General features: G+C 38.7%; 1 protein-coding gene and 1 long non-coding RNA gene across 2 annotated transcripts in view; one reads left to right on the top strand and one right to left on the bottom strand.

Annotated features, from left to right (window-relative positions):
- Window positions 1-24,564, top strand: part of NBEA (neurobeachin) — a 693,804-nt gene that overhangs the window by 551,189 nt on the left and 118,051 nt on the right. Inside the window, exons 41-42 of the mRNA XM_039251874.1 lie at window positions 21,450-21,567; window positions 21,887-21,989. Coding sequence (XP_039107805.1) covers window positions 21,450-21,567; window positions 21,887-21,989 — 221 coding nt within the window. The remainder of the gene's footprint in view (window positions 1-21,449; window positions 21,568-21,886; window positions 21,990-24,564) is intronic.
- LOC120245016 lies at window positions 1,136-11,942 on the bottom strand. Its single transcript, XR_005531685.1, has 4 exons — window positions 11,906-11,942; window positions 11,622-11,780; window positions 5,136-5,287; window positions 1,136-1,648 (listed from the first exon to the last, which is right to left on the bottom strand). It is a non-coding gene; the product is annotated as an uncharacterized LOC120245016 (long non-coding RNA).

Genomic DNA, 24,564 nt, shown 5'->3' with positions numbered 1-24,564 from the left:
ATGTAACTTCACTTCGAAGAGTTCTGTGTAAAGTGGGCATATTGACGTGGTGATCTACATGATAGCAAAACATCTAATTCACAGAAATTATTTATCAGGGTGTGATTTTTATTACCAGTCTTCATTCTTTAGTCGTTTATGTCAAGTTATATAATATAAACATGACCCAAGTTGTGATGTTCTCAGTGGGTTGTATTTATTCATCCGGGCTTTTTTCCAACGTCACAAAAGGCAGAAATACATTCTAGCATCTGAAAATACTAGTTTTATCCTATGACTCTCTTCATACATATTGGTTCTCAGAGCACAAGAAATGAAATCAGCACCTAGTGAGCTTTACAGGAAAATTCTTTGAACATAAGGGATTGTGATATCAATAAACTAAATTGAAAAGTATTAAATTTCTGATATGATACAGCCTCTCTGTGGACAGAGACCAAGGTGGTCTTAATGTTGCTTTTCTTCTGCGCCCATATTATCAAAGTAACCTTTATACACGCACTCTATGGATGACATTTACACTTTGTTGCATTAATATGAAATAACATGAATTGCATGTGTGAGTGGATTACTTTTAATTGCTGTGTAAAAATGATACGTAATTGAAACAAAAAGCATTGTTTCCAACCCTAATTTTTTTTTTTCCTCAAGTCTGTCCTGTCAAGCTGAAAGCATGAAAGTTATTTTCTGGCGGTGTGATTAGATTGGGGCTGGGCTCTCCAGCTGGCGGGCCTGTCTCTGACTGGCGGCGGCCTGTCCCCAGTGCTTGTCATTTCCTGACATGCCTGACAGGAACGGGACAGCCGCCCCAGACAGGTTCATTAGATGGTGTTTTCTACAGCTGGGCTAAAAATAAATAAATAAATAAAAAGTCTGTGCTTTGTCAAGGCCCAAGCTGTAGGGGCCCTTCTTGTTGGTTTAAGCCAGGGCCTTGTTTTGACAAATTTTGATCTGTGCGGTTTTTAGATTTTTCTGACACATTTTTGTTTCCTTCCCCTTTGGCCTGCACTTTGTGCACCCTGCCTTGTTGCTGCTTCAGAATCCTAACATAGGCTTCCCAGGAGACAAAAAAGAACCATAGGTATTGAGATCTTCAAAGGAAAAATAGTGTGATGCTCTATAAAATAGCAATAATTTATTTCCATGGCAATCTGCACAATGATAGGAAAAACAGTCTTGGGACTTGGGATAAGCCAATTACAAGAAAGGTGAAGAGTTTTTTTCTAGTGCCAGAAACGTGCCATCTAGGTGAGAACATAGTATCATTACTAGCAGTCTACACTCTCAAATGTATTGCTCTTTAGAACTGCCAGAAATTTAAGCAGTCTTCATTCTTGGGCTTTTAGGTAAGCTGACAGAGTTTTCCGCCTGTGCTGATGGGCTTTGATGTCAGGAAGAGAAGTTAGAGTAGATTACAGAATACCTGCTAATTAAAATCAGAAATAAATTCCAAAATCAAATTTAGAAATGTTTTTCTTTGTCAACGATAGGGGCACTTTTAAGGTTAACTGGATTTGCCAAAAAGTGGTGTGCACGTGAGAGTCATAATTTATCATTTTCACTCCCACATTTAAACTTTTAAAACTGTAGAGCTGGAAAGGGAAGGAAACAAATCTGTAGCCAAGAAATTATTCTTTCCGGGTTGTACCTGCGATTAAAAAGTAGATATTGACGTCTTTACTTTATAAACTTGCTAGCGATAGTCTTTGTAGTATGGTACTTTTGGATCGCTGTTTTCCGTTGGGAGAAACATTTGATCTTTAATTTGTAGCCAGTAGAACATACCCAAATAGGAAACATTTGACCATATATGTTGGCATAACCTTATTGCTACTGTTAGCTATCTTTCCATTCACATGCAAGATACAAAATGCAATACTGTTTGTGTCTCTCGTACTTTGTCATTGGTGTAATAAACAGTGTTGCCGAAAAAAAGCAAGCTCCTCATTCGCAGAAGGCTTAGCCCTTACCTTTCCTTTGTATTGTTAGTTTCTGCCGGTTTAGTTCCCCGTCTCTATGACAACTGTTTAAATTGGGATGGGCAACTGTCATCTGGAGCATTACCGAGAGAAAAGTGTTAGCGAGCACACAGTTCCCATAGATAGAGCATTTCAATATAATCCAATTTTAATTGAGCTCCAGAGACTTTGATGTGCTGCAGAGGTTGGGAGGGAGCTATTCCAGGGAGAAATTAAAGCAGCCCAGCAAGGCTTCGCTCCTCCAGACTGTCACCATTTTAAGTAAGCATTAGCATCAGACTTAACCTGCCCCTATGGAACATCTCACTTCCTTCTTCAGCTTTTCACTGATTCATTTTGCCATATGTAAAGGCAAAGCACTTTCATCTTTTTATATATGTTTTTACACCCATTTGATTAGGCTTGAAAAGCTTGTACTGGACCTGAGATTCATCTTACGCTGTCTATTGGACTTTGCTTCAGTGGTTCATAAAAGAAAAAAAAAAGGTAGAGTAGGGATTAGTTTAAAATTGTCAGCTAGCATATATTAAACTTTTCTTTCAATATTACTGTGTAAAACCCTATATTGGAGCTAAAATGTTGAAGGTAGTATAATTTTTATTTAGCTTTGATTTACCATTGAATTTCATTTTAATGCCTGGATGCTTGTGCATTTATTAGAGGCCTCGATTTTTATTTCAAAATGCATTAAAATATCTTTTCCTCATCACGTGAAAAATGCCTTTCAGGCAAAGCTAGTTTAAAGCATCTGAACGCAGGCACATCAGTCCTTCATGAAGAAAGCATGAATCTTTTTTTTTTTTTTAATGAGGAGGAAAATGGATTTTTTTCCATCTATATTCAAAGATTTTTTAGGTATTTTGAAATATTAATGTTGAATATATATTAGTTATATTATTTAAAATAAAATGACATAAAACCACTATGTAAATTAAAACAATTAAAGGAACATTAAATATAATCCTTGTGGTGTCAAAAAGCTTTGTTAAGGTATGGTAAACTTAAGGAAGTTATTACCTGTTTAGGACAGACCTGAGATTTCTAATCTTATATATGTTGGAACATTAAAAAAAATAAATTAAAAGTGCATCTTGAGAAATTAAGTAAAATTATTACAGTAATTAGAAATTAGTTTAGTATATACACCATCAGAGGTACATCTAGATTTACATGTATGTATACCGTAAAGCTAATGAAGCTTAGGAGCCAGGGTCCTTTGGTCCACAGAGCCTGTGACAGATGGAAGTTTCTGAGAATTGTGTAGTAGGCTCAATTTACTCAACTGTTTTAAGAGATCTCAGAAGTACATAACCTTAATGTCCAAGGCTCTAGTATTTGTCGTGATTTTTTTTTCTCCTTCTAAGTTAACTATTCGCTTACGTAACATACTTAATTTTTATTTGTAACTTTGTGGTTTTTTTTCTTTAAAAATAACGTCCCAAATAACATAAGCTTATTCCATACTGTATTTACTTTATAGAATAAGTCCCCTCTCCCCTTCCTTTCCTCACCTCCTTCCCCTCCCCATCCCCATTGGTTGGCATTTCCTTCCCTTTTTTGGGTGGGGGGGGGGCGGATTATAAGCAATACTGCAGTGAAGAATCTAGTACATACTTCACCTTGCTTCATGTTCACAGGATAAATTCTAAGAAATGGAATTACCAGGTCAGGGATATATGTATTTGAAATTTTGAGAGATATGCCAAATTTTTCTCATTATAAGTTATACTAATTTATACTCCCACCAGCAATATAGTGAGTGACTGTTTTCCCCACAGCAAGCTCAGTATTATTAAACTTCTAGATTTTTGCCAATCTCCTAGATAAAAATAGTATGTCTGTTATCTCTATATAATTTTAAATCTTCTCTAGGTAAAGTTAATCATGTTTGTAATCAACAAATAGCTATTTGTACTATGTTTTCTGAGATTTATCTGTTTTTTTTTTATTATTTATTTATTTTTGAGAGAGAGAGCATACAAGTGAATGGGGGAGGGGCAGAGAGAGAGAGGGAAACAGAGAATCCCAAGCAGACTCTGCACTGCCAGAGCAAAGCCTGATGCAGGGCTCGATCTCATAAACCGTGAGATCATGACCTGAGCTGAAATCAAGAGTCAGATGCTCAACTAAATGAGCCACCCAGGTGCCTCTGTTTCACATTTTTTAAGCAAAATTTTACTGTTGTCGTATGTCTATAGGAGGCAATTATTGATAAATAGTACAGTTTGTCTCAGGTATGTGTTTTTGTGTATTAGACATCATATAAACTTCTATATATGAAAATTATATACATATGTATTTATCCCCTCTTTTCTCTATTTACCATCTAGATTAATTTGTTATTCCTCTATGGGACACCCTCCCAAATTTTAGTGGCACTAGTTGTGAGAGTAAGAATCTTTTCAATTTACCTACCTACCCAATAAGAACTTTTCTACTGTGCCATAAAAACAAAAATTGTTAACTGCCTGACATTATTTAACACATGATATAATTAGCAACATATATTAATGCATCATGGTACATTTACTGTGTAGAATTATATACTACAAGGGCCACCTTCTTTGTAAATTAGTTTGCTATGTGGATGTCTCTGGTTTACAGTTTTATTTCTTTACCCAGAGGTGGACATTGGAGAAACATGCAATATAGTTCTATAGAGCTACACACACACTTAGTATATGCCAGACGTGATGCAGGGAAGACATTCAGTGTTAATATGGGGTTAAGACTGGGACTTATAAATAGCCTCTATATCTGGAGAAAACAATGCTGTTAAGTTTACTTATATTATTAGTGGAGAGCAAAACTTTAATAAAAATGAGATATTTTCATTTTTTTAGTATGTTATTTACTGGCTATCATTTGTTTAATGTCGTCCAGTGTTGATACGTTGATTGTTCTTGTTGTTAACACATTTTATTTGCACAAGTTCATGTTTATATGAGTGAAAATGAGCATAGCGACTGCTTTATGTAGAGTCTGGGCTGAACCTCTGACCTTTTTCCCAATACTCATCTGCCAGTAACCGTAAACCTAGAATGTGGCGGAGAGCACCATTCACTCAGTCACTGGAGCCAAAAACTCTTGCAAAGATTGGATTTCTTTCATTTCTTTGTGTCAGCATGAAACGAAGTGAAAACACACAGGTCTTACCAATTCTGCCTCATAAATATGTTTACTTTCTTGCCCCTCCTCTTCCTCTCTTCAGCAATTGTCTTAGACTTTCTTTACTTCGCACTGGCATGGTTCAAACTTCCAATTTAGCATCCTTCCAAATCCTTCTCACCACTTTTAGAACAGGCTTTCTGAAATGCAGATTTAATCATATGTTTGCACGTATAGGAGGATTAGGAGGAGCTTAACGGAGGACCATGGGGGAGAAGATGGGGAGAAATGGTGGGGGAAAGGGAGAGAGGCAAACCATGAGAGACTCTTGAATGCTGAGAACACACTGAGGACTCATGGGTGTAGGGGGGGAGAGATGGGCAAGGAGGAGAGCACTTGAGGGGATGAGCACTGGGTGTTATATGGAAACCAACTTGACAATAAACTATTTGTAAAAAATAAATAAATAAATAAATAAATAAATAAATAAATAAATAAAATGCAGATTTAGTGCTACAACTACGCTCCTTTCAAGTGATCTCGACAACATCACAGTCATCGTTAGAGCTACCATTTATTGAGAGCTAAGTTTAAAGTCAATGTCGCCATTAATCCTTTTTGCAGTAAGCTCTCTGGAGAGCCTCTTGCCTATAGAAAGGTGACCTCTGGTATTTATACTGGAGACACCTGTTAAACACAGTAACCTATTTAATGTTTCGGGTTTTCTTTTTTTTTTTTTTTTTAGCAACTCAGTGAAATGGAATTATTATATCACTCAGTTATCAAGGCTTTCTATAAAGAGAAAGTATGTGCTGTGTAAAAGGAGAGGCCATCTTACTCTTGTTCGCTGGTGTATTTCCATCACCTAGCACAGCACCTGGAGCAACATCTAGTAGGTACTGACATTGCTCTCTGATGAATAAATGATATGTGATGCTAACAGCCTTTGCCTGGGGACAGAGTACTTGCTCATGATATTCAAATGAAACATAATAAAAGGAAAATTCTCAGCAAAATAGTATTCTGCTTGAAATAGCTTTACAACCAAGGACTGTAAAGTAAACGGTAGAAACAAGTATAGTCTTAGAACGTTATAGTAATAAAACAGAAACTCTGGGGTGGGGGGGGGGGCGGTAATACCCAAGCCTAGAATTACTGTTTTCATTGCCTTTACAAGTTGGGAGACCTCTAAAATCTCTTATTGACCCCCAATTGTAAATATTTGTGTGACATTCATGTACAGACAAGGAGTGTTTACTGAGCTGTTTACATTTAAATTAAATTGTATTTCTTGAAGAGCTATTAATTATCCCGTAATACAGAAAACTGAGAGTGGGAGTAGAAATACCATAGGAAGTCCTGTAGCCGAAATGTCTCTAGCTGAATCAGTAAGAAAAAAAAATTTTTGAAGATTAAACTTCAAACACAGCAGACAGAACACCCCAAGGCATCTACTACGAACTCTTGGAAATGGCCAGAGTTAGCTGAAGCACTGGGAGATGCAGAAGGAGAGTTTGGACCAGAGAAGTATGTACAGTGGAGAGGGACCTGAGCCAAGGCCCCAGCGGGGACTTGCTCTCATACCCGCTGACGGTTTCACGAAGGTCCTGGTGGGGAAGGGCCGTGAGTTCGTTTGTTCAACACACTGATGTACCTACCTTTGTACCGGCCTCTCCACTAGGCAACTCTATGTGTTGTTTCCCTTAATACAGCAACACAGTAAAGTGGACACGATCGTTCTTCTTTCATGTAAGTGGAAACTGTCTCGTTTATGTTAAGGAGCATTCTCAACTTACGCAGCTCTGAAGTGGTTGCATCAGACTTCAGTCTGTCTGTCATCCTCTAAAATTCAAGTTCTTTCTGCTCCAGTCTGGTGTACAGATTTATCAAAAGTTATCATAGTCCATCACACCAGGTGCTAATAAACTACACACTTTTTTGGTACATACTGGTAGTGTGGGAAAATGTGTCGGGTGTGGTGGCAGATACACATGAAAATAATCTCCAATCTGAAGGACTTGCTGAATGCAAATTCCCTACGTAAAGTAGGTTTCATTCTATAGCTGCTTTTTGGCAGAGAGTGCTTCTCGAAGAACTCGTTTTGAAAAAGAAAACTAAATTCTCATGAACCCCAATGATCCATCTGTGAGTCCCCAAGAGTACTCAGGTTTTCAAGGGAAAACATAAACTCTGCACTTGTATTTTCTGAAAATAGCTTTTGGATGCTAATTATCACTGAAAAAGAAGGCTTTAAAACTTGAAAAACAAGTCACATTCATATTGTCTTTCTTGTCCCTGATGAGCCTGGTATCTACGTGACAGATAGATACATAATAAATGTTAAATGTCTTTTAAGGAAGTGCCTTTTTTTAAATATTTATTCATTTTTGAGAGTCAGAGAGAGAGACAGTGTGAGCAGGGGAGAGGCAGAGAGAGAGGGAGACACAGAATCTGAAGCAGCCTCCAGGCTCTGAGCTAGCTGTCAGCACAGAGCCCAGTGCGGGGCTCAAACCCACGAACTGTGAGATCATGACCTGAGCCGAAGTTGGACGCTTAACCGACTGAGCCACCCAGGCGCCCCAGGAAGTGCTTTTTTGAGTACTGAGCTTAATAGGACTTGATCAGAAAGACAAGGACGGAAAGCTATTCTAGAGCATATACAAAGTATGGAGATGTTTGGTGTTTGCATATTTTAATTTTAATATACTTTATTTTTTAGAACTATTTGGATTTACAGATGCTTGAACAGCAGTACAGAGTTTCGTGTGTGTGTGTGTGTGTGTGTGTGTGTGTGTGTGTGTTATTAGTCAGGCTTTTTCCTTCTTCAAAGAACAGACATGAAGGTTACATCAGACAATAAGAGTTTTATCAGACAACTTTGAGCTGCAAGTAATACAAACCCTAATTCCAATAGTTTTACAGATGTGTATGTATTGTGTATGCATTATAAAATAGCAAGTCTTGAATTGTACTCGTCTCCAGGGTTGAATGATTCAGCTGTTTCTATATGTTTCCCAGAACCCAGGCTCATTCCCCGTCTTCATTCTGTCACCCTTGGTTTGTCCTCATTCTCACACTCATTGCAGTGTGGGCTTTAACATTTCCCCACGCCCGTGTAAGCCCAGGAGTATTCACGGAAGGAGAGAGTACCTCTTCCATTGGTTTCCTCTTAAATATGAGGACACTTTTACAAACTTGATCCACCCCATGGGGTCAGTGTGTCCTGACTGAGAAGTGCACAGAAGAGAAGTCAATAACCGAACACGATCAGGGTTCTGTTAACCAGGAAAGTGGCGGATGGGGGAAGCAGCGGGGGAGTCTGAGTGGGACAGTCATTGTGTCCACTACAGAGTTTACTGTAGGAGAGCGTGGTAATGTACAAATGGGAAATTCTCTTCAGGCCTTCTGAAAAACTGAAATTTCATCCAAGTTCCGTGACCCGGTTTTGTTTCTTTTTAAATGAACCTTCAGCCATAGACACCCATTAACATCACAGCTCCAGTTATTCTGTATCTTTATTTATCTTTTTGCTACCACAGACAGATTGACTCTAAATACACCTTTAATCCAGTCATTCAGCAAATTATTTACTGAGCTTTACAATGTGACAGGCACTGTGCCGAGCAGTAGAGGTACAGTAATAAGCAGAAACAAATGGTCAAAGAGTGGGGGAGATTACGTGAATAAAATAAATAAATAAACTTGCAAAATTATATTTGTGTTAAGTGCTGTAAAGAGAGCTTCTTTCATCTATGGTGTTATGAGAGTAGGTGATGGGGGGGGGGGGCGTCCTAGGAAGAGAGGTCAGTTGAAAAACTAAGAAGTAAAAAAGGTCAAGGATGAGTAGAAGTGGAGTAGGCAAATAAGGGATGGAAGGTATTTCCAGAGAAGAAAGAATATGTGCACTGGCTCTGTGACAGGAAACAGCAAGGTATGGATGAGATATTGAACGAAAACCAGTGAGTGGGGCTGGAGCCAGGAGAGCAAAGTGGTACCAGATGTGTGTGGTGCAGGAGATTGTTACATCTACCGCTAGACCCATCGTTTTTGGTCTTGGCTTCTGCTTCCTCAGAACTCCTGCTGCTTATGATTTCGGGTGACTACCTTCTCTGTCGTTTGGCTTTGTCCTGCCTTCCTGTCCCAACATCTCACATTCAAATCATTAAAGAGAGATTATTGAATCCTGGCAGCCAGCAAGCATTCTTGATAGTATGGTTCTGAAGGGATTTTCACAGCCACTAGCTGTGGCTCTCCTACTTAGATAACCTACTTCTTTAAAAAAAATGTTTTAATGTATTTTTTATTTCTGAGGGACAGAGAGAGAGAGAGAGACAGTGGGAGCAGGGCAGGGTCAGAGAGAGAGGGAGACACAGAATCTGAAACAGGCTCCAGGCTCTGAGCTGGCTGTCAGCACAGAGCCCGACACGGGGCTTGAACCCACAAACCGTGAGATCATGACCTGAGCCGAAGTCGGATGCTCAAGTGACTGAGCCACCCAGGTGCCCCTAGATAACCTACTTCTATAGTGGGTGTCCATCCTGGTCCAGTCCACCATGGCTGGATTTGTAGGGTCACCGGTAACTAAAATGGTAAAACAGGAACTTTTTGGGAGGGGACACCTTCCGTGCCCTGTCCAATACATTATGAATTGGGACTCAACTCTGAACTATCTTGATATGACTGCTTTTTTAATTAACATAGACCATATAAATTATACCTTTTCTGCACATGCGTGTTAATAAGTATCGGTCAACAAAGGCATTTCTGATTAATTACTACTATTAAATTATGGCTGTGTGCTGGGCTCTGTGCTAAGTATGAAAAATGCAGAGATGCACTGAGAATTTTTGCCCTCAGTGAGCTCACAGGTTAGCCAGAGACGCCAGCAAGTAAACTAATAATTGTAACGGTGGTTTGGTAAGTGTCACAGGTGGGTCCAGGGTTCTCAGAGGGAGCAGCAGGTGCTTCCAGTCCAGTCATTAATAGGACTTAATCAGAAGAACAAACTAAGGAGACATCCACCAGGCAGAAGAAACACCATGTGCAAGGACACAGGAGCATGACAAGAACATGACACATTTGGAAGCTGGAAAGTGTTCAGGATGGTTAGGATTTTAAGCACGAGGCATAATGCACACTGTGGCTAAATATGGGTTTTGAGGCTATGATTGATAATAGCAGTTAACACTTATTAAATATCTGCTGTGTTCCATAAGTATATACACATTATAGAAATAAACTCCATTATGATAAAAATTTTAAAAACAAAAATTTAAATTTAAAAAATTTAAAAATTTTTAAATAAAAAATTTTAATGCATTAAAAAGTTTCTCTCATAACGTCATTAGATCTCCAGTCAAAAGCAGTTCCCCTTTATGTCTAAGAATGATTTCGCTATTACAACAATGACTGCACCTGCCCCATCTAATCTTGTGTTGTTTCTGACAACACCTAAATCTTGACCATGAAATATATACAAAAAGGGAAAACAGTTCAGGCTAACAATTAATAGTATCCACAGATCAGACCCTAGTACCAAAAAGGTTCAAAGAAAAACCTGTAACCCAGAAATCCAAATGACCTCATATGGAAGAAAATAAAACCAAAAACAAGAGATGTATACCTATAACAAGTTTAAAACTTGACATCATACAAAACAGGACAAGGGAAGGTAACATAGTCAGTATGTAAATGAAAGTAAATTCTAGAAACCAGCAATAAGCTTCTTTCCAATAGTGTAGAGTTCTCCCTCCTCTTACCACATTCCTCCCCTTTGTTAAATAATTGCAGAGGGAAAAATACAAGATTTTAGAGTTTGCCAAATTTGAGAAAATGAGAAAACACAGCCAAATATATAATAGTTACACATGGGGACATTCATGAGTGGGACAAAAATGAAGCAACCTTGCCAATATCATTTTTTAATTTTGAGAATTTTACCCTAATTTTGAGTGTGCATTTGAAGATGAAGTAGGCACAGAGGACTCCAGCTGCAAGTCAAAGTTTGCTTGCAAATTAAATTTTAAATATTTTCTTCAACAAAAATTGAATGAGTTTCCTCCATGTGCTGGTTTTGTAAGGAATGTAAAATAGACAATAACCTAGTCTCTACCCTCAAGAAGTCACCAACTGTTACAGAATGTATATAATAAAATAAGTGAATTTAAAAGTATTTGCCATGATGTGAGATACTGTTGGAGAGAATACAAATAAGACTCCTTTGAAAGAGTTCATGGTTTTCTACTAATGACTATCAAACAGCATTTGCATAGATTATTGTAACCACATCTACACTGAAGTCACAGCAGTGATTTTCAAGTGCAAATTTAATCATTTCACCTCTTTGTTTAACCTAAGGGCTCTGTTTCCCTCAGACTGAAAGTTCAGACTCTAACATGAATTACATAACATTTCCCCATGTCTAGGTTCCCCCACCCATCTCTTATTATTCTAATTTTTTTTCACTTTCCCCCTCTTTATAATATGTGTTCCACATAGCCTGGACCCATTCCCCAAGGCACCATTTTTACATACATGTTGTTCCTTCTGCTTGAGAACTTCTTCTTTTCCCCTTTGCCCACTATTTGTAATTCTCCAGCAGACTACGAACTCCTTGAGGTGAAGGATTCTAGTGCTCTTGTTCACCATCAGCTCATGGAGACCAATGAGTAGATATTTGCCAAAGGAAAGTCACTGGAAATAAATGAAATTGATAAATCATGAGGACGGGCTTGGTAGAAAGGAACTGGCCTGTATATAGATAGATGGAAAGATAGGATAGAAGAAGAAGAAGCCGTCTCAGAATTATCACTACTGACCATGAGAGTGGTAGTTCCCAAAGAGTGGGGCTTTCTCATTAGAGCTTAGTATTATGATTTCAGATCATTTCTAGGATACAAACTGTCACTAAGGAAACAGTACCTGAGACTGTGAGTTTAGTAAAAGTTTATTTGCTGTGGTCCAGCTTTTCTACTCCCTTGCTGGTAGTGTTGTGCGTGTGTGTCTGTGTATGTCTGTGTCTGATAGGCAATAATTATAGTTCTAGGTTAACATTTGTTTAGCACTTCCTATGTGTCTTTTTTTTAATGGTTTATTTATTTTTGAGAGAGAGATAGAGACAGCGTGAGCAGGGAAGGGTCAGAGAGAGAGGGAGACACAGAATCTGAAACAGGCTCCAGGCTCTGAGCTGTCAGCACAGAGCCCGACGCGGGGCTCGAACCCATGAACACGAGATCATGACCTGAGCCAAAGTCGGACGCCCAACCGACTGAGCCACCCAGGTGCCCCCTATGTGTCATTTTTAAAAAGGGTTCTTCCATTCAGTCCTCACACATCCTATGTAGTCAGGTACTATTATTTCCCCCAAATCTTAAGTAAAGTAGAGAACTGAAAAGTAGCTAATTTGCCTGAGGTCTCACAGCTCATGAGTAAGAGAGGCAGACCCTAAGGTGACTTTAAAGCGAGGATAGGCAGGTAAATAAATTGATGAATTACAGCCAAAATAGCAAGGTTATTAAATAAAAAGCTTTCTGTGGAGGGACTGCCAAAATTTTCCCAATTGGAGGATGTTTCTTGACCCTGAAGTTTTAATCCATATGCTGATAATGGCTGTGCTTATGAGTCATAACCTCAGAAGAATAGCAGTAATAGCATATATTGTTTCCTTTTTGTCGTGAATGTATTTTCTGTAAATCCCCATTTTGCCATCTTGATTCCTGGAGCACTTTTGTTCAGTTCACAGGCCATTTGCAGTTTTCCCAGTTTTCAATTTCATATTACTCATTTATTTCATCAGGATTAAATATTTTCCATGAAAATTTTCTAAGATGTGATTCAGTCATCAATTTTTCAGTCTGTATTAGATTTTACTGATTATGGGGCCCACCCTTGACAGTTTTTTTTTAATTCATTATTAATTGGACAAAAGGCCAAAGTGAGACTTTTCCATCAGCTCTTTGAGGATTTCTTTATTGTCCAAAGCTGGACTATTGCAGTTGTCCCCTAACTTCTTTTTGTTTTTTTTTTACCTACTCTGCAAAAAATAATTTAATAAAACTATATACCACCCAATATTGTATGTCAACCATACTTCAATATATTTAAAAAAAAAAAAAAACTATTCACCGCCCTGTACATGTTTAAGTTTGCATCTAAAATTTTTCTTAAGTTCAAATATTTTTAAAAGATATAATACTCAGTATGTTCTAAATATTGATAGTTTATTTTTTTATTTTTTTAAATGTTTTATTTATTTTTGAGAGAGAGATAGAGACAGCGTGAGTAGGGGAGGGTCAGAGAGAGAGGGAGACACAGAATCTGAAGACAGGCTCCAGGCTCTGAGCTAGCTGTCAGCACAGAGCCCAACGTGGGGCTCGAACCCACGAACCTTGAGATCATGACTGGAGCTGAAGTCCGATGCTTAACCGACTGAGCCACCCAGGCACCCCTAAATATTGATAGTTTAAAGTAAAATTGTTATGTCACAGTTCCATGAGAGGGAGATACTTGCTACATGACTTCCAAAGGCCAAAGAAGCCATAAGACTGAGAAAAAAGCCCAACAAGTCCAGCTTGATGAGAAATGGTTTATTAAGGAGACTTAAGTGAGTGTCTTGGGCAGCTGCAAGAGGAGTAGATCTCCTGCAACCCCACATCTCTGTAAGACCTGCTTTTGTAGCCATAGAGGCTGGGGGTACATGGCGAGGGACCACCCAGGAGGAGAACGTTTAAGAATAGATGTGTGTGTCATACATACCCCTATATCCGGGGCAGATCAAGAATGTGATGCCCCTGAGAGTAGACTGAAGGGTGTGGTTAGACAAAAAGAAGGAATGTGGGTGGCGGGCTGTGTGCATGAAGTTTCTGGTCACAGAATGGTCATCTTGGAGGTTTTCTCCAAGATGGTTAGTCTGGTTCACACAATCCCTTTCCAGATATATTCAGTAGGATCAAATATATCCATTAGAATAGTGATTTGATTTGTCATCACCCATTTTAAGTCTTTTATTAGATGGACGTTGTATGTAATTCTTCTTTATCTTTGAATTCGTATTTCCATTTGATTCCCTCCCCAAAATTTACCTAATCTAAAATATCTTATTCTTTTTTTAATGTTTATTTAATTTTGAGAGAGAGAGATTGCACACATGTGAGTGGGGAGGGGCAGAGAGAGAGAGAGAGAGACGGAATCTGAATCAGGCTCCAGGCTCTGAGCTGTGAACCAAGAGCCCAACATGGGGATCAAACCCACACACCGTGAGATTATGACCTGAGCTGAAGTCTAATGCTCAACCAACTGAGCCACCCAGGCTCCCCATAAAATATCTTATTCTTGAAAGTCTTTTATTGATTACTATATTATACTAATCTGTAAAAAAGCATATACACTTATGAATTAAAGTTTTCATTTTTTAATTCCTAAAACTATAAAATTTTTAGTATTAAACACTTTTATTCAGGAATAAATTATTATTATAAATAACATCAGCTTACAATAATACAAGAACATAAATATAATGTAAACTTTGAAAAATAATTATTAAATGAAAGAATTAAAATGCTATTGGAAATTCTTCTCTTAATGAGATGAATGGTTAATATATCCATGTATGACTATTGCTAGAACAATACAGGTACTCCTAGCTTTCCTTTTTGTAGATATGTTGAAAAACCTTGTTCACATAAATCTGTAGGATGTGTTGAAGCTTTATGATAACAATATTATAATTTTTTGTGCCACTTCTAAGTTGTATGTGAAAAATCACTGAGTGATCTAAAATCAACAATTATTTTCAATTATCTCTGCACTGTCAGCTCAATTAGATCCAACTTCAATCTTTGTAAAAAATTGAGAAGCCATCTGAGTTGCAAAAGGATTTTTTTTAATCTAGTCATTATAAACCTACACTTTTCAACATCCCCGTTAATATTTAGAATTATCCCTTATTTGGGGTTCCTACCTCCTCAACAGATCTTATTACCCCAGACAATACACCATAAAGAGTCCCCCTCCCCGACTTTTTTTTTCTTTTTTTCAATAGAAAGTGCAATGGGAAAGACATGAGAAAGAGAGGCTGTACTTCTGTCATAGGTTCAGTCTTGCCTAGATAAATTTTAAGAAGTTGAGGATCTGGACTTTTATTCTGTTAAGTTATGTGTACCTGACTTATCTCTCAGAAAGTTATTGCATTGCTCATTTAGAAAAGGCTCTTCCATTGTGCTTCTGTTTCAGTCCTTCATGCACATATAATTATTTATTATATCTGATACTTCTCCATGCCTTCAGTGAGGAAATAGCGTCACCAAGACACCGTGGTGGGAACAAGGAGGAGAGAGTGCAAACGTCTAGCTATCTTTGCCATTCCCTACAATCCTCAATGTACCACAACAGCAGTTATCAGCCAGAGCTTGCACAGGGTCATTTTAGAACCCAGGCTTTTTCCATATTGTGGTTTGCCTTTCCTTCTAGGCCTTAGAATTCTCTCCATTCATCTGGCCAATTGGAAAAGAACACATACCATCACGTATAAATGTAAACCTGAAACTGCTTTTGAACTATTCCATCCTGAATATGTTTCTTATATCCCAAATCATTGGACATTTATGTGGAATTATTAAAATAATGAGGACTTGTAACTTTACATTTTATTAGACCCCTTTAATTAAACTGTTTAAGGTCCAAGTGCAAGTCGCTTAGATATGACAAGCTCACAAACACTGAAAAGGGCCTGTCGATCCAGCCTTCTGCAACATTTTCATCAGTTCTTAACAGAAATTATAACCTGCAGCAAAACTCAGATTTTTCATATTCAAAAAGTATTTGTAATGCTTGTTCTAACATGTGTGCAGTGATTTTGAGATCAGCAAAGATATCACTAAACAAGTACTTTTTGGGTTGCAAAATGTTTGCTGCCTTAAACAGGGAAAAAGAATATAAAACTGATTTGACAGCCCCAGACATGTTTCTGACAACATATACGTGTCTGATTCACATGAGTGCACAGCAACCCTAGTTTTCTTCAACAGGATCATCAAATAATCTGTGTTAAGCACACATCTGGGCCAAGTGGTTTACAAGGGGTCTCTATTACATTTGTTCTATATTGCTTCCTGAGTGTTCCAATTCATAAGTGAGGGGGGCAGACCTCAGGGAATGAGGCCAGCATGGAGTCTTTCTCCCTTCACTTCTTTTGGGCAGTTGGCTCAGAGTACTTCAGCGGTCTACTTATAATCACAAAGTTCCATAAGATTTGGGATCAAGATGCTTTAATATTCTTGTTTATGATCTACATGATGTCATAAAATTATGTTTATTCAATTTTCAGAAAGCAAAACTGAATTGGGGCGCTTGATTCGATTTCCTAGTAAAATAAATAATTTGGAGACTCAGGCAGGGACACATCAGATGCTCTCAGAAGGTTGACTTAAGAAAGAAAACAAAAGTCACAAACCTCAAACATAGATAAAAGTACATACAGGTATAGAAAAATACGTTAGGTTTTAATGAAAAAATGAGCTTAAAGAGTTACTATGGAAGGTCCTGAAACTTACAGAACATTATGTAACCAGTAAAGGTATACATAAAGTAGTCAGTTGTATAGTTTCAAGTCATATATCAGACCTGGGCTTGAGGCCCAGCTCCTTATAGAAACATGCCATGAACTCAATTTTAATTGACTATAAGTGATAATATCCAACATTTCTGAAATACATACAGATTGATTAAACTCCTCATCGCTTGCCTGAAGTAATATCCTGCCTGGTCTCACGACCTTCCACCGCAGCCTCCACGGACTGAGCGGCAGGGGAGGGAAGATCTCACTAGGGTCCCCTCCGCCACTGTTGGGAGGCTTTCCCCGTTGCCCATGAGTGGAGGAGGGTAAGGAAGAGTGTGCTATAGTCTAAGGATGACTCTGGCCATCACAAAACTTACCCGAGTGCTAGTGTTAAATCTCAATGGTTCACTGTCTTTTACATTTTATTTTCCATCCTGTCTGTATGAAGTTAATTACAAAAAATTTTCCACTTACCAGATGCTCAAGAAGGGTGCCAACTGATATTCCGTGACACACCTCAGTATACATTTTGTTTAAGTGAAAGATGTCAGGTTTTGTTTTTTTTAACGTTTATTTATTTTTGAGAGACAGAGACAGAGCATGAGCAAGGGAGGGGCGGAGAGAGAGGGAGGCACAGAATCCTAAGCAGGCTCCAGGCTCTGAGCTGTCAGCACAGAGCCCTATGCGAGGCTCGAACCCACGTACCGTGAGATCATGACCTGAGCCGAAGTTGGACGCTAAACCAACTGAGCGACCCAGGCGCCCCGAGAGATGTTAGGTTTAAAAGTCAAAATACTATACCCTAAAGACCTTGCCTAACCCCTCTAGAGTGAGGGACTCCTTTCTGTGGGCGGCATGGTCTGTCAGGATGAGGGATAGCTGAGTCTACAGTTTCCCAAGGATGAAAATTAGACCACCACAGAAGAGAAACCCTTTGTTCTATTTAGTTTTTCCTGCTCTTGAATCCAGAGTCCGGAGAGACATCTGATAGGCTCCACTGTTAAGATAGTAAACATGAGAATTCTGAAGGCCAAACTAGAAAGCTTTTTCCAGTTCACCCAAGGAGTCGGAAATGCACACACTTTGTAAGATTTCTCTGTAGCTCTCCCTGTATGTATTATCTCTGTCCATTTCTCTTAGTGATTTATTCAGTGGACCAATGTGTATGGAGCACATATGCACCAGGCACTGTGTGTTGAGCAGTAAATAAGACACAGGGTCCTGTTCTTAATAGAACTTTCACGTTACTGGGGGGAGGACAGGAAAAAATGAATAAATCAGAAAAGAAGTGCCATGCACAGAATTAAAATAAAGTGCTGTAATAGAAGTGACAGTGGAGATTAGTATGTGTGGTCCTACATTCCTGGATGCCAGGAAAGGCACGGCACAAGAGGGGATATAAAAATTTTTCAATAAAATATTTTAGGAGAGCTTCAATCCATATGCAATCTTCAAGGAAATGAGAAGGGAAAGCAGGAGGTGGTTTGCTATTAAAACTCTAGGCTTTATAGGGTTTCCCTCGCAGGGAATTATGACCAGTTCTGAGCATCATCTTTTATCAGCCCATCATTAAGGATTTCAAAAGCTTCAGTATAACATAGGTTACTGTAAAGTAATTAGGAAGTGTTTTTTTTTTTTTTATATAGTTGTATTTCTATAAATAATTTTCCTTCCTACAGCCGCTTTGGTGCAAGCCATACACTTATTCAGATGATACTGTCCTTGCTCAAAATAGCTTTGGACCTTTGGGTCTGTCATTTGGAATTTGCTCCCTGAGCTCCTTACTAGCTATTAGCAAAATAACTTTAAGTTTTAGTCTCTCTCCTTTTACTCCTTGCCTCCAGGCTTTAGGGAGCTCCTCTGATTGTCTCAGTTTCCTTTTTTCTCGCTTCTGGGGGTCCCTGCTGACTGTTACAGTCCCAGCCTGGAGCAAAGAAAGTAGTGGTGGTGGGAGAACGGATTGAGTTCGTCTATCTGTCCGGATCCAGCAGGAGAGAAAAACCACATAGCAACTTAAATAGGGAAAGTGTAATGTGAATAATTATAATCTAAACTATCACAGGAGATCCGAGTAACAAGGGAGTGCTTAGTAAGAAATAAAAAGAGCTCTAAAAAAATAAAAGAATAGTATTGGAAAGGAGCGGCCCTTACACTGTGGAAGGCAGGCCTGTAGCTCCCTGGGGGGTGCAGAAGTCACTCTGGTGCTCTGCTGGGGTACGCGCTGGAGCTCTGTCCTCTAGAACTTTCCAGGAATCCACCCTCTAGGGAGCTGGTGAACTCTTCAGGGGAGAGGTTCTCAACAGAGGCAACTCTGCTGCAAAACTGCCTGGGGCAGGGGGGAGGTACTGGAAAAATCTGCCAGTCACTGGGTCCCTGTGACCGTCACACCCTGCAGGAGCCTGGCATCGGAGAAGCCCCAGTTCTGCAGGAAGCTGCTGGGTGAGCACACCAGCCCCCAGAAGGAAAACCCCTTCCTCCCGCCTGTAGGGTCTCTTCAGTGCCCTTTCCTGACAGAGCTTCACCGCATACATGCCAGTTGACAAAGCAAAAATAAAGGGTGCAGATTCATTGTCATGGAACAAGCAATTAAGGCTGAATTTGGAGCTGGAAGACACTCAAGTGATAGCCAGCAAAGTTGGTGAGACCGTCTCACAGAGAGCACTGAAGGAGTCCGGCTAACTCCTGTGTGTTTGTGGATGGCCTGCCTGCTGTTAGTGAAATAATGGAAAGGAATACTTGATGAAATATTCATTGCATCATTCCCAAAGAGAAAAATAAGTTAAAAATATGAGTGTATATGTGTGTGTGTGTCTGTCTGTCCATCTGCCTCTTTGTCTCCATCCTCGTGGCCTAATGGTTTTCTTAAAGGGGCACAACACAGCTTTCATGAAAAGAGCTCTCCTTTTTTATGAGATTATACGCATTGCACTGTTTTGGGTTTTCAAGCGGCCTTAATAGTTTTAGTTTTTAGTGAAACAATGGTTATGTGGAAGATAGTTTTTGTTGTTTCGGCTGTTTTACTTGTCCTGAAATTTTTCCTACTTGACACAAAAGTTATCAATCTTGTATCAGTGATTTTCCATTAAAAAAAGTTATACTGGTCTATGAGATTCAAATCTGGAGAGCACTGCACCCACCTATGAATGTATTAACATAAATTGTGGCAAGTCACTATAACCCTTTTGTGAAATGTATAGTTTTACATTTAGAAACCAAAACACAGTTGTCACTTTATGCTCAACAATAAGGACATACGAACTTATAACGGAACGTAGATAATAGCCCAGGGCATATACTTAAGATTCATTGTCTCTGCTTAAACTAACCAGTAATAGTATTATTATCACTGTTTTTCAGATGATGAAAATCAGATGGAGTTAAAAACATTTTCCAAGGTCCTCTAACTGCTATATAACAGAGCCAAGATTTGAATAGGAGTCTGACTAACTCCAAAATGTTTCAGGATTTAAATAGATGTCTGACTGCTTCCAAGAACTTTTTAGCATCCAGAGAAAGACAAAACTGAATTAAGAAGTTAGAAAAAAGTGGAATTTTCAAAAAATAAAAGACCAAAGTATCATATATTTTTTCCCCAGGAGAAAGGAAATGTGAAAAGGGAATTCATAATTTGTTTTTAAAGCTTAAGGAATATCATGCATGTAGAATTCAACTAGTTTTGGTTTCACCAGAGCAAATTTAAGTGCAGTAGGTTGTACAGAGTATAATAGTGCAAACAGAAATGTATTTTGTATTGTTAATATGCACTGATGTACCGGGAGAGAATGCGTTTGTTGAAGATTTGCCTATAGTGGCTTTATCAAATATGGACTTACCTGTGTCAGGTAACAGGAAGTGCAGGTGTGGTGGTTACTGAGATTGTTTTGGTAACGCAACATTAGGGCTGACCTTGCTGCCATTTCCTTGGCCTTGCTTTCGTGGCTATACAGTTGCTGCTACAGTCTGCCATTACATCGCCATTCAAGAAAGAAAGAAAAGAAGAGTGCTCCGGCTACATCTAATTCATTTTATCAGCTTTTCTGAAACATCCCCAACTGACTTTGGTTTTGTTCTCATTAGCCAGCTCTGGGTCAAAAGTCCTCACCCCGAGTTTTGAGGGAATTTGCAAAAGTAAGAAATAACTTTGCCATGATGGGTCAGCCAGATTGGCCCTGGGACCAAATTCAGGCCATCCCTGTTGTCATAAATAAAGTTTTATTGGAACACAGCCACATCCATTCATTTGTACATTGCTTATGACTGGTTTCACTCTGTGATGGCAAAGCTGAGTGGTTGTGACAGGGACCACATGGCCTTTAACGTCTAAAAATACTTGCTATTTGTCTTTTTGCGAAAAATGCTCGCTACCCCTACCTTAACCGATCATGACCCATTGCCTGATGTTGACCACATGGACACTGAGGCTAACGGGACATTAAGCAAGAAAGAGGGAAGGAAAGGAATATTGGAAAAGAACCAACAGAATACGTCAAGTTACCTTGTCCAACTAATTACATACAAGACCGAAAACTATAATATATTATCTGTTTTAAGTCACAAGGTCACTTGGAATATGTAATTTCTCTGCTGCTCATTCCTTCATGAGCCAACTAAGAAAATTCAGAAAGGTGGAAATTTTGTACATACTATGTACAGAATCAGATGATTGACAGCATTGTGATATATCATGAATTCAGGAAGACGATCCCTAATTTACTGACTTTTATATAGCACCGTCTAAGATATTGTCAGATTAAGTCTTAGACACACATTTTACTGATCGACACTTCCCTTTCAACTGTTTATTTTAGGTTCTTGCATACACTGAAGGACTTCATGGAAAATGGATGTTCAGCGAGATACGAGCTGTATTTTCAAGACGTTATCTTCTACAAAACACTGCTTTGGAAGTATTTATGGCAAACCGAAGTAAGGCCCCTTCGATATTTTGAAAGGAAATGTGCTCATGTTTGGATGTTATTTATTTACATAGTATGATACGCTCTTCATCTTTCGCTGCTGTGTTTCTCTCTTTGATACGCCCTCCCTAAAATCAAAAGAAAGATTAATATGTTTGAAAACGTTAACCCTGGATTTTTCCTGGATAAAGTTATACAGAAAGCTGATTTTCCATGAAGATTCATTACCTTGACAAATAAATCATGAGAGGCACTTGAAAATGATTTCTGAAATTGACGGTTAGTTCTCCTGTGGTTTTCTAACTTGTGTTTTTTTCTCCTTACCACAGCCTCAGTTATGTTCAATTTCCCCGACCAAGCAACAGTGAAAAAAGTTGTCTATAGCTTACCTCGGGTTGGTGTAGGTACGAGCTATGGTTTGCCACAAGCCAGGTAATTATATCATATTATACACTGTGTATGGTTCGTTAACGTATTTTAATCTCAGTATGACAAAAATATGAATAAGGTTATACCATTATAATTATTTTGAGAACCAAGGCATTTTCTTTCTCTGCAAGTCATTTGTAGGCAAACAGGTTGTGAAAACAGCTTTTATAACAATGAAAGAATAGTTAGTGTGTAAGTTTTATTTAACACCTATATAAGTGAGGAAGTAAAGTCGATTGTATGTCATAGTTAGCACATCATTAGGACACTTTTGCCTAAGATCTTACAAAAAACATACCAAAGCCTCATGATGTTTGTGATTATTGGTCTGTGATTGCATATAAATTGTTTGTATAAATGTTACGTATAGATGCTTCTTCGTGAAAGTAATAAAACTCTTAGAATTTGTTGAGATTAATAGTCATGAATGATGGTATGGTGTTAACAGTTTCCTAAATGTTTCATCTTGGTAATTTGAAATCTTATTTTATTGAAAGATACTAGTCTAAGAGAAAACACAGTCGGTAATTATGTGGATCACTAATATCAGTCAGTCAGTTTTTGGCTCTGTGTAACTGAATACCTGTCTAAAAGTGGCCTAAACAATAGAATGCTTTGCTGTTTGAGTCTTATTTTATCTAAGGCCTGGAGTGAAGGAGTTGCCAGTACTGGCCCCGAGGTTCAGTGATGTCAGGACCCTCTGTTGGCCACCTGGTCACAAAATAACCACTAGTGTTCCAGACAGCACAGCTACACACACTGCATTAAAATGGGGAAAACACACAACGGGTTTCTCCTCGAGCCTCTGAGTTTTAGGAAAGAATATATTTGACAGAAGCTTCCCGCAGTCTTTATCTCAGGTCCCTGTGGCCTGAATTGGCTCACTTTCCTGTCCTTTAAACAATTACTGCCAAAGTGGAGTGAGTTTATTGGCTTAGGCCACTCATCCTCTGAGTAAAACTCAAAGGTAAACTGTACGTCTGAACTCCTTGCCACCTCCTTCTTGGACAAAATAGGTCCCTGCTGGCAAGAGAGAAAGATACTGGCTTTGGACAAACAATAGTGTCTTCCACATCAGTCACTCTGTCCATGGGAATTATTGCAGAGCCCAGCACGGATGGGCAGGAAACCTAAGCTTTGTCTATCTTCTCTTAAATAGGCTACAGACATTTAAAAGACAGGGACTGTGTCTTATGTATCTTTTAATCTATAGCACTTAGCACAGAGCCTAATTGCGGAAGTGCTTTTTAGGTGCTACTCAGCTGGAATTACCTTGATTTACACAGCATCAGCTCTTGTATTAAGTTCACAGTGTAAGACCAATTCACTGACATGTATGTACAAGCTCAGGATATTTGCTAGAATGACAGGATTAAATTAAGACATTAGTGTATAATGAGGAAATACTTATGTAGAATACAGGTCAAAGGAAAAATGCATTTAATCTATCAAAAAAAAGAAAATGAGGTTAGTTTTGCAAGACTTGTACTTACTGAATCGAAGCTGACTCATGTAATCACTGCTTCCTTTCCCAGGTGCCTATAAACCGTTTGTTTAATCGTCAATTCAAGGATTTTTCCAGGAATTGACATTAAGAACTGACAAATAGGTCTCTTTCCTTTTTAAAAATGATCTTCTGCCTCCTGACATATTTCTCAATGATCATGATTCTTCAGAGATTACCAGTAGGGGTTTCTCAATGATGTGTGTAATTTCTGTCAGTACACTTGGACTTGCCTGGACCTGGGTTCATTTAAAACAACTGGAAGCTCTTTACTCTCTCCCTTACCTATTATGAGTATTATTTCCCCTTTAACCACATTCGATCTCCCTTTGACTTTTGGAAGATCACCCTTCTTGTTAGCAAAACTGGAAACAAAATAGATGTTTAATTGTTTTGGTTTTGCTGTTGCTTCAGAAAGCCATTACATCTTATAGCCCTCTTTTCTGGCCCTTTGTTTCCTGCCTCCCTCCCCCCACCCCCAACAGCTCAAGTCATTCTTAGTTTCCTAATAATATTCCAGAAGTCCAGTTTTATGTATTTCCTGTGAGACACAGCCTTGGAAGCAGCAGATGGAAGGTAGGAAGAACACTGAATCTAGGCTTGGACCTGCCGCTTGCTGGGGATGACAGTCACAGAGCCTGACAGACTTAGGGGGAACTTAGTTGAAAGAATGAATAACACTAGGCAAGAGGAATGACACTCTCATCTGCTATAAAATGGAGTCAGTATCTTTGAAAAGAGATGTTTTATGAATGTCTTGAGATCATAAGGTGGAGGCATTTTGTAAACTGTAAACACACATACACACTGTACACATATATGGAACATGTACACATACAGATATAGATAAGTAGGTAAGTGGGTAGGAGGGTAAATAAACAGATGCATCTATACTCGTAAACATATGTGATATGTAAGGTCCTGCTGTATTTAGAGAATTTTCAAAGAGAAAGGATGATTTCTGGCTCCTGTAAGTGGAAGCATTCCAGATGACAGTATTTTGATAGAATCACTACGGGCTTTATTCTCTGTTTTGTTTTCTTGACATTGGGTCTTATCAGTTTAAGCAGAGTT

Source organism: Hyaena hyaena, unplaced genomic scaffold, assembly GCF_003009895.1.
Source record: "Hyaena hyaena isolate Hyena2069 unplaced genomic scaffold, ASM300989v1 scaffold_398, whole genome shotgun sequence".
NCBI classification, from domain to species: Eukaryota; Metazoa; Chordata; class Mammalia; order Carnivora; family Hyaenidae; genus Hyaena; species Hyaena hyaena.
This window is presented reverse-complemented; position numbering and strand designations above follow the sequence as displayed.